The sequence below is a fragment of the Monocercomonoides exilis genome (assembly GCF_001643675.1).
Source record: "Monocercomonoides exilis strain PA203 chromosome Unknown scaffold28-1221067, whole genome shotgun sequence".
Taxonomy (NCBI): Eukaryota; Preaxostyla; order Oxymonadida; family Polymastigidae; genus Monocercomonoides; species Monocercomonoides exilis.
The window spans coordinates 706,989-717,909 of record NW_027150573.1 but is presented as its reverse complement, the minus strand read 5'-3'; the positions used below and the strand labels follow the sequence as shown (position 1 = coordinate 717,909).

General features: G+C 36.7%; 2 protein-coding genes across 2 annotated transcripts; both read right to left on the bottom strand.

Moving 5' to 3' along the window:
• Positions 1–66: 66 nt before the first annotated feature.
• On the bottom strand, positions 67–5,890 carry MONOS_2794 (uncharacterized protein). Its single transcript, XM_067872744.1, has 3 exons — positions 5,824–5,890; positions 5,646–5,714; positions 67–5,565 (listed from the first exon to the last, which is right to left on the bottom strand). Exons 2-3 carry the CDS (start codon positions 5,676–5,678, stop codon positions 166–168), a joined length of 5,433 nt encoding a protein of 1,810 aa, XP_067725724.1. The 5' UTR covers positions 5,679–5,714; positions 5,824–5,890; the 3' UTR covers positions 67–165.
• A 119-nt stretch (positions 5,891–6,009) lies between these two features.
• Positions 6,010–8,762, bottom strand: MONOS_2795 (uncharacterized protein). The gene is made up of 2 exons (XM_067872745.1): positions 8,688–8,762; positions 6,010–8,604 (listed from the first exon to the last, which is right to left on the bottom strand). The coding sequence occupies exons 1-2, from the start codon at positions 8,709–8,711 to the stop codon at positions 6,079–6,081; spliced, it is 2,550 nt and encodes an 849-aa protein (XP_067725723.1). The 5' UTR covers positions 8,712–8,762; the 3' UTR covers positions 6,010–6,078.
• Between the last annotated feature and the right edge of the window lie 2,159 nt (positions 8,763–10,921).

Genomic DNA, 10,921 nt, shown 5'->3' with positions numbered 1-10,921 from the left:
CTGAAACCATTTGAAATGTTTTCCCACATTGTACTAAACGTTGTTACAAAAACAGGTGAATCAATGTTTGATAATTTTGTTATTAACTCATCAACATCAATTGCCATTTTAGAAAGAAAAAAATAAATTTAAAAAAATAACTGATCAATGCCCTTTTTTCATCATTCATTTATTTGTAAGCTGTTTTCTAAGTTGTCTTGCACTCTTCTGCATCCTATCTATTTCCCATTCCAAAAACTTTATATTTAACTGCTGCATGGTCAGAGTACTAAGCATTTTGAGCTTCTGCCTTCGACGTTCCTCTCTGAGCCTTCTGTTTCTAATTCTGGTTCTTTTTATCTTTGCACTTTCTTTTCCAGTATCTCCTTTGATGAAAAACACCTGCTCATCATTCGAGTCATTTGACAAATCATCCAAGTCGCTTTGAGTAAGTTCTGCATTTGATTCCACAGCTTCACTTTCCTTTTTCTCATTAGTCTCTTTCTGTATCACAGGTGTTTTCGTCTTTTGAGGTTGAGGAGCTTCAGTTTTGATATCAATCACATCTGACTGTAGCTTTACTTCAGGTTTTATGCTCGTACTGTCGTTCTCCTGCTTCTGAAACGGTGATGAGCCGTATTCATACGAAGCGCCATAATTTCCTTTGTTTGCAATTTGATTGAATGCTCTGTTTTGAAGCGTGGTCTGTTCGATTTTGATCCGCACATTGCGAAGAAGCATTGCCCTCTCCTTCTCTTTCTCTTTCACACACGAAGCTACAATCGAATTCACCCACTCTAAAACATGACGACGGAGCGGAAGAGAAAGTGTGGCAAAGAACGGAGGAAGGGTTTGTGCTGGACGAGGAGAAGAAGGAACTGACGGAGAAGATGGAGAAGACAGTGAAATCGGAGAAATTGGGGAGATCGGAGAAATAGCTGGAGAATGAGCGGAGCGAGAAGCAGAATGCTCGGAAAAGCCGGGACGGGGAAAGAAGAACGGAGTTGAAGGGAATGGAGGAGATGCTGTCAACGGTGGCAATTTTGGCAGCAAAGAGATTGGAGAAGGCGAAGGCGAAGATGAAAACGAAGAAGCAGCAGCTGATGGTGTTAATATGGGAGTTAATGTTGGTATTAATGTTGGCATTATTGTGGGTGTTAATAATGCTGGTGCTTGTGCTGAGGCAGGTGCAGCTGTAATTGTTGTGGCAGAAGCATTTGCAGACACAGGAACTGGAGAAGGAGAAGAGGAAGAGACGGTTGTAGTGGCTGCAGGAGTCAGAGGAGTCGTAGGGGTTGCAGCAGAAGTGGGAGCAGAGGAAGGAGAAGATGAAGATGATGTAGAAGACGAAGAAGAAGATGAAGAAGAAGTGGAAGAAGAAGATGATGATGAGCTAGATGTTGGGGAAGAAGTTGGTGGAAGTCCAAAATAAATGACTGAAGTGGTTGGCTTTTGAAGTGGTGGATTAGAAGCTGGAAGCGATGTGTGGCCAGACACTGGCAAGAGCGGGAAAGGAGAAGGATTGGTAAACATAATCAAGGGAGAAGGTGCTGGCTGGCTGAAATGCTGGGGAATCTGAGGGACAACAGGAGGAGTCTGAGGCTGAGAAGATTGAGGAGGTTGAGATGGTTGAGATGGTTGAGGGGGTTTGGAATGGAGAGAAGCCACAATGTGGGGCAGGATGTAAGGGAACGAGCGCTGAGACGAATGAGACGTGGTTTGAGAAGGAGACAGTGTTGACTGCAGCATCGCCAGAGGGGACATTGTGAATGGAAGGAACGGGGCAAGTGGTATTGCTGAGAAGTCCACAAGGCTCATCAGACAGTCTGTGAGCAACTCTCTCTCTTGTTTGAGCGCGTCTTCTGCCTCGTTCTCGTCGTCTTTGCGCTCCTGCTGCTCAATCAGCCTTTCCTCCGCCTGGTCTTCTTTCAAGTACTTCAGCTGCATGTCACGCAAGCTTTGCGAAGGCGAAACCTGCTTGGCTCTCCCTGGCTTTCGCTTTGACTTTATTTTTGGTGCATTTTCAGCTGCTTTCCCTTCCTCTTTCTCCAACTTCGCATCTTCTTCTACCACTTCGATGTCCTCTTCCTGCTCCAAAATGCGCAGCTCCATCATTTTCCTTTGCTTTGCTCTTTCTGCCTCTCTCTTCCTTCTCTGCGCTCTTCTTTCCTTCTTCATCTTCTTCATCCTGTCTCTGAACACAAGCATCCAACTGCGCACGCCACACAGCTCGCACAGCGTGTGGTTTCTCCTCTCGTCCTGCAGCTTCAGCAGCCGTCTTTGCTCTTCCATCTTCTGCTTCTTCTGCTTCTGCTGAGCTTTCCTTCGCTTTCTCTCAGCTTTTTCTTCTTTGCTAAGCTGCTTTGTGTGATTTGTCTCAGGAATTATTTTCACTCCTGCTAATTTCTTGTGTTTTTCATTCTCTTTGTTTTTCTTTTCTTTCTTCTTCTTCTTCTTCTTTTCCTTCTTCCTCTTCTCTCCAAATATCTCCAAGTTCTCTTTCGATTTCGGAGTCTTCCGAACCATCCTCCTTTTGCTATTTCTGCTTTGAGATCCGCTTTCCTCTGTCTCTTCGTTGCTTTCAGATGTGTCTTCGTCTGAAATCACAATAGACATCTCAATTCGGCTGCCTGCACTCAGCTTGCTTTGCTTCTGTTGCTTCTTTTTCTTGTTAGAAGAGTCTAAATCACTGCTTCCATTGTGTGTATCTTCTTTGTTTGTACTTTTATTGATGATGTTTTCATTTGCCTCATCTTCATCAGCACCTTCGTCTTCTTCTTCCTCTTCTTCCTCTTCTTCATCCTCATCGTCGTCATCATCATCGCTTTCATTGCTGTCTGTTTCTGATTCAGATGGAAGAGATTCATCGTCTTCTTCTTCGTCTCTTCTTCTGTCAACAGCCTCCAAAAGCTCACTTCTAACAATCCTTCGCTTCTCTCTCTCCATCGCCCGTTCTCTCTCCTGTTTTTCTTCCTCCTGAAGTTCTGTGCCTTCTCCACTCGCTTGCACTTTCTTCACAAACACAACACTTTCGTTGTCCTCCTCCTCCTCCTCATCCATTGCTCCTTTGCCTTCTCCTAACGCATCGTCAAAAAAGCCATTCATCATTCCAAATGACTTATTGTCCATATTCACCCGATAAGAGCCATCTGACTTCCCTCCAATCGAATCCAAAACGGAATTGTCTGCACTGTCTTTACTGCCATCTGCTGTTCTGTGTGAATTGTTGGCAGTTCCTTTTGTATCTAGCTTGGAGAAGCCGATTTCGTTCAGAGGAACATTTCTACAGAGCGTCTCATCAAATGCAAATGAAAACATATCGTCTTCATCATCTTCACCAGTACTATCTGCATCACTTGCAGTTGTAAAAGCAGAGGCAGAGGCAGAGGCAGAAGAGGAAGCATCTAAACTCGGCTTCGCCTCAAAGAAAGAAAAAAGCGAAAGGTTTGTGCCTTTTCTTGTTTCATTGGTGTCGTCGTCGTTCATTTCCTCTTCATCGGCGTCTCCACATTCATCTCCTTCGACAACCAGCAGCTCTTTCAGCAGATCTGTCAGCATTGCTTGTTCTTTGAACAGCTGAACAGATTTGTGCGAGCTTTGATTCTCATTGACTAGCTCCACATTGATCTGCTCTTCTCTTCCTTCTGTGATTGTCCCGCCACAGCTATTCTCTGCATTGGCATCTGCATTCTCACACTCAGCTGCTGCTTCGTTTTCTCTGTCTTCTTCCAGCCACTTCAGCAGCTTCATCGCATCCAGCGGCTCGTACCAGTCGCTGTCTTCGTTGTACAGCCCTCTTTTCTTCCTCCTTTCAATCTCCTTTGTTATCTGCTTTGCATACTGCTTCACAAAACTTGAGCGGTTTTCGGCGATTTCTGCCAGCTCTTTTTTGGTCTTTGGCTTTCCGCTCGCTTTCTTTGCTTTACTCTCTTTTTCCGCTTTTTCTGCTTTTTCTGCTTTTTCTGCTTTTTTCTGTTTTCTGGTGCTTTTGCCTTCATCCAATGTTTCATTCTCTTCTTCCTTAAATGTCGTGTCATTCATCATATTCCCCAGCTCCGCTAGTTCTTTCTCTTTCTTCATTTTCTGCATCTCCAAGCTTTCTATCAGAGCATTCTGTTCAGCTTCTTCCTTCTTCTGCTCTTTTTCTCGTTCTCGTTGCTCCTGCAGTCGCCTCCTCCTTTCCATCTCCTTCCGCTTGAGCTGCATCGCCCTTCGCCGTTCTCTTATCTTAGCCATCCTGTCGCGCTCTGCTGCTTCCCACTCTTCATCTTCTTTCCGCAGATCTTCATCATCCAAGTCAACCCATCTTTTCTTCACTTTCTTGTCATCCACCTCGCAGACCTTGATCAGCTGCACTTCTTCATCTTCATTCCCTTCTCCACTCTTTTTCCCTTCTTTCTCTTTCTCTTTCTCTTCGATCTCTTCTTCCTCCTCCTTGCTGTCCACCGTCTCCCACTCCAATTCCTCGTCTGATTCCGTCTCCATCCACGGCTCCCACTTCAGACACACACGATCCTTCTCTCCAGACAGCAGCAGCGACCGCATGTCTGTGCCTGTCCTCCTCTTCCCGTTGGAGTCGTGCTTCATGTAGTACTCCTTGTAGCGATACAGCATGTCTCGCAGCTTTCTGATCCGCAGATTACGCTCAGTGAGCTTCTGAACAACAGAATCCTCTTCGCTGCTATCTTCGTCGTCTGATTCGCTCTCTTTTGAACTCGATCCAAATCCAGAATCAGACAAAGGAGAAGGAATTGACGATGATGTTTCTGTGTTTTGCTCTTTCTTTTTGTCTTGTTCGTCATCTTCGGAATCGTCATATCTCAAGTCTCCTTTTGCTGCCATGTACTTTCGCCATTTCTTTCTCAGCGCCTTCTTCTCGTTCTCCATCCTCGCTGCCACTCGCTCCATCTCTGCTTCTACTTCCAATTCAACACTTGCCAATGTTCTCCATCGAACGTCTTTCAGTTCATCTTTCGACCCATTCTGCGTGCTTTGTGTATTCCCGTCATCGCTTTTTTGGATCAATTTCTGGAGAATCTCAGGCCCTCGACGCTTCCGCAAATTCTTCTTTGTACCATCTCCAAGCAATGTGTCAGCATCAACAAATACACGCTTTAATCGCAATTTATCTTGAGTATTTTCATCAATAGTTTCTGTAACTTCCGCTTTCTTATCTGTTTTTAATTCTTCTGGTTTCTCTTCGTCACTATCTTCAATCACAAATAATTCGATTTTAAAACTGTCATTTGAAGCTGTTGGAGACTCTTTTGTTGGTGAGTCAAAATCTTGGAGCGCTTGTTCTTCTTGTGAAAAAGTTTTATAATATGATCTTGAAGAAAGTCGAAATATTTCTCTTCTCTTGCAAAAAGCATCTCGCTTACTTGATTTTGAATGTGAAGAATGAGCACGTTTGCGACTAATTTGATCATTTTGTTCTTGACTTGAAATCTCTTTTAAAGAATTTGACATAGAATTCGTTTCGTTATCAGATGTATTTTTTAAAGCATCAAAATCGGCATATGTTGTCGTTGGCGCATCTTGTTGAGACGTTGTGATAAGATTATCAGTTTTCAATATGCCAATTTCCTGAAATGAATATATCCAATTCAAATTTTCATTTTGAATAATAACCAAAGAATATAATCAAAAGAATATATATTTCAAACTTGAGAAACTTCTTCGTCAAATCCTTGGTGCATAAATAATTTTTTTAATTTTTGTTTTAATAAAAAAAGCTTTATGTTTTGTGTGAAATATATTTGAATTTTTACGTAAAAAATAATCCGTGGAACAAATAGAAATTAAAATATATATTGCATAATGTGTAGCAGTATAGAACCAAACTAGTTAAATTTTCAATAATATTCTTATTGCGTTTAAAAAAACGGTTAATCAATTGATCTCATATATTGGCTTCCCTTCATTCAATTTTATTTTATTATAATTGTTAAACTCTGTTTAGTTCTTGCATTTTTCATTTAAAATTTCGGAAAATGATAATTATTTTTTGATATTTATGAAACAAATAAAACATCAAAATAATCGCTTATTAAACTTAAAGATTTAAAAAAATAGAACTTTAATAACAATTATTAATATTCATTTCATATTTTTGGAGAGCCTTGGAATATAGCTTCCAAAATACCAATTTTTCCATTGTTTCTTTATGTTTGGTGTGAATTCATCAAAGGTCCAAAACCATTTGTGCTGTGGAGGAGTTTTCATAAACAATCTACTGGTTATGAGTTGAATGTTTGCCGAGTATTTATTAAAATGTTTGTTTCTAAGAATTTTTACGTTTTCTTTGTTCAAATAGCCAGATGCATTCATGACTAAAGGAGAATAAATAACTTGTTCCTGAGCTCCTTCGCAATCAGTTTTTGATGCACAATCGCATATGTTCTCGGTTTCATTCTTACTCTCAATTTCGTCTTCTCCTTGCTGAATAACCTTCTTAGCGTCCTCATCATTAAAGATTTCCATATTCATAAATGACACTACATTCATCTGTTGCAGTAGAACTTCGCTTAAATCATGAAGCTGTTTTATCTTTCTGCATATGTTTCCAGAATGAATTTGCAGTTTCAAAAGATTGGCTTCACGAACTTGTGAAATTCTGGTGTCTTTTGGTAAAACAGTTGAAAAAGGAAATTGTGCAGAATCAGCATGTGCAATTGCAGAACCAATTTCAGACTGAACGAGTGGACCACTTTCGCAAAATGAAGGACAGACAGATCTGCTTTCACATTTTGGAGAAGATAAACAATCAACTCCATTTTCAGAGACGCTCAAACATTTTGTATTTTCTGTTGAAGGATTTGACAGATGTGTTGTAAATAATTCGGATATGGATGATTTGTCAGAAGAATCAATTCCAAAACAGTAAGGCAAACGCGAAGCTGAAGAAGATGTATTCGAAAGATAAAAAGGAGTCCAAGCAAGAAGATGTTGTGAATGTGATGGGAGGTAAGTTGGTTTAGGGATAATAACAGAAGCACTTGTAGAAGAACTGTCTTGAAACCAATCGAAACTTCTTAATGTCTCAAAAGATTCCTCTTCCGCTTTAAGATTCTTTTCTATATCTTTGTTTCTTTCCCTCTCTTTCTTCTTTCTCTGTCTCCCATTCTCTTTTTGCATTGTCCACAGATATCTCTCCAAATTTGTCGTCTGCTGCATTTTGTCGCTTTCTCTAATAATTTCCTCTTTTTTCTCGATCATCTTGAGCAGCTGCTTCTTCTCTTCTTCACTCATTTCTTTACCTTCTCCTTCTTTCAGCTTGTTTCTCAGTTCTTCAAGTGTTTCTTCTTTTTCAAACTCAGCCGAAACATCGTTCTCATCCTTGCTGCTTATTCCCAGCTTCCGTTCGGCTGCATCCCACATTTTTCTCTCGTCGTCTCTTTCGATCCACGGCTTGCGAATCCATCTGCCAAATATTCGCCTGTACTGCTCAGCCTCTTTGATTTCTGTGCGAATTGCATTAACTCGTCTTTTGTCCAACTGCCTTCCGCTTTGTTGATTCTCTTCCATTCCACATGAATCAAATTCTTCTCTCTGTTCATTATGGCATTCACTTGAAGTTTCATTATTGGCTTGTTCTCCTCGACTGTCCGTGCATTCTCCTTCACTTGTACCTTTTCTTGTGATGTTTTGAGGCTGTGTGCTTGTCCCTCTCTTTAGTGATGCGTCTCTTTTCATCCATCTCCCAAGCATCTCTTGCAGCAGAACTTCACTCAATCGTGATTGCCTTTCTCCATTCGCCTCGATTTCTGCAAACACGCTGACTGCATTTCGGCTGCTTTCAGCAACATAAAACTGATGTAAGTTCTGGGAGGTTTCTTCATTTAAGTCAGAAAATGATGTGCATTTGGCGTTATCAGACAAGTTAACAACTGAATCGTTCATATGTAATGCTTCATCGCCTCCTTCTTTGGCTTCGGAATTTTTTTCATCAAGATCAAAAGACAAACATAAATTCTTTCTACTATTTTCTTTAACTACTTTTTTGACATCTTGATTTTGCAGTCTATTATTCTCGTAAACATCCAGAAAATCGCTTACAGAATGCAAATGATGCGTTGCAAAATGTTCAAACTTTATTTTTTGATTAACGTCAATCTCTTGTTTACCATTTTTCAATAGTGGCTTAAGATTGGAAGAGCCTTCCCAAAACATTGGTTCATCGTCAAAAAAAGAAAGATGATGTTCAAATAGATGTGACTCGTAAAAGTGTGGTAATAAAATATTTCTCGTATTGCTTGATTGTATAACTAATTCATTTCTATTTGGATAAATTGTGCTGTCTTTTGTTTTTGTAAAATCTTTATTATCAGCCAAATTATTTGATTCCTCTTGCAATGGTGTTAAAAACCTATTCGATTGATCAGTCAAAAAAGAGCACTGTGCACCTGAAATGGATTTTGTCTTTGTTTCTTGTTGAGAATATGTAAAAAGTGAATCTTCTTTTCCTATTTTTTTTGAAAATGCATTCTTTGAAAGATATGTACATTTTTGTTCAAAAGGGGAAGATGACGGAAATGACAGAAATGTTGAGTGATGCCCTTGTAAGAAAAAAGAACAATCTTCTGCTTTAAATTCGTTATGAAAATAATTTAGTGAATCTTCTTCCTAAAAGAAGAAAAATGAATTAATTTCATGTGTAAAGCAAAAATAGAAAATAATTTATTGTTCAACATTAAATATAAGCATACATTTTTAAGCGACTCTATCATCATTTTTCAATTCATGAATTAAATGAGCCAATATAACTTTTTCTATCTGAAAGAAATTACCATTATATTTTTATTATCAGAAATTCAATGTTCAAATTTTTAAGTTATTATTTAAATGTTTCGATTATTATGAACCTGTTTATGTTAAATAGACGTGTGAGACACGAATTGCCTTTTTTATTGAAGTCAGTTACAATTGTTAAAGAAAATTCTGGTCTGAGCGAAATAAACCAACTAATATCACTTCAAAATATTCCAATCATTAGTCAGGAATAACTCAAACAATAGAATGAATTTTTTTTGAAGTGAACAATTTTGTTTGTTTCACAAATATTCAGATTGTGCAAAAAACACTAGATTAGATCGATTTCTCAATACACCATTTATTATTCTAATTTGGTAAACTTATTATTCGAAATTGGTCAACTAATTATTCAAAATTTAAAAACTAATTAATCGAAATTGTTAAACTTCTTATTCAAAATTAATAAAATTCAGAATTTTTTATTCAAAAATATTTATTGATATAATATGATCACTGGCTGAGTATCAGAAAGCGATTAAAATGTTTTGTTTTTTCACTGTTCTTAAAAAGGATGAAAAATTAAACCCAGATTTTTATAACTTGTGAATAAATATGAAATTTTTTGATTTTACAGAAAAAAATCATCACCATGGAAAATCGGATAATTTTCAAATAAATAAACCTAACATTATTTGATTATGCGTTATTCATTCAAGATAATTTTTTTGTTTCAATTCAAGAAGATGAAGATAGTTATTTTTCATAAATGAAAAAAATCTTTGAATGCACTTTCAGAATTCAACATTTGTTTTTATTGATCTTCAGAATATATTTTAATAAAAAAAATGAATCATGATTGAATTATGTGCAATCCAACAGTGTAAGATGAATTTATTTGAAAATTATCCGATTTTCCATGGTGATGATTTTTTTCTGTAAAATCAAAAAATTTCATATTTATTCACAAGTTATAAAAATCTGGGTTTAATTTTTCATCCTTTTTAAGAACAGTGAAAAAACAAAACATTTTAATCGCTTTCTGATACTCAGCCAGTGATCATATTATATCAATAAATATTTTTGAATAAAAAATTCTGAATTTTATTAATTTTGAATAAGAAGTTTAACAATTTCGATTAATTAGTTTTTAAATTTTGAATAATTAGTTGACCAATTTCGAATAATAAGTTTACCAAATTTGAATAATAAATGGTGTCACTTCATGAGGATTAATTCTGATATCATTCCTCCAAACGTGTCTTACATAACCCAACTCTTTTGGCATTCCAGACTTTCATTTTCATGTGAGTTGTATCTGCAAAAAGTGATTTTTGAAATCTTGTGAAAATAAAATTTCGAATTACTCAGAGATTTCAATAATTATTTTTTATTTTTCAAAATCCATATAATAATGAAAATCTGGAATGTTTGAAGAGTTGGAATAGATATAATAAATTATGATGAAAAAATTTTTTTATTCTTATTGATGTTATCAAAAAAACGACACGATAAATTATTTATGAGGTGTTTTGAATTTTAATCTCCAATCGTAACAACAAAATACAAATATTTTCTGATTTTCATTCGAGGGAAAATACGGACTTTCAAGCTTTTTATGCACAAAGCATTAAATAATTGTATCACTCATAACATAATTTAACTTTAACAGATTTCAAAATAAATTGGATTTTCATTACTGTGAACAAACATCATTGATGAAATAACAAAATGCTTTGTGACCTCATATATATTTCGAAAAATTAACCTATTTATTGCAAAACTTTTTGATCACAAAAAGCTCATCTGATGCGCATAATTTTTCAATGAAAAAGCTTGAAGTTACATTCTTTCCCCCATTCAATCTTTATATTGTTGAAATAATGTATTTAATTTTCAGAATGTGCTAGAAACAAGGGAGATTTTGAACAAAATTAGATATTTTATGAAAAAGAATTTTTATTAGGAAAAATGAAAAAATACATGATGTGTTCCGACTCAACTTTTCCAAAGTGATGAAGATGTTTTGCTTTTTACAAAATCATGTTGTTTTTTGGAATTGGTTCAATAATTTCATTTTCACAATTATGAAAATGAACTGCATGTTGATAATTTACAGTTATTAGTTTATTTATTTATTTATTTATTTTTTTTTTGCAAATTGTATTATTTCTTTAATGAAAATTGAAAA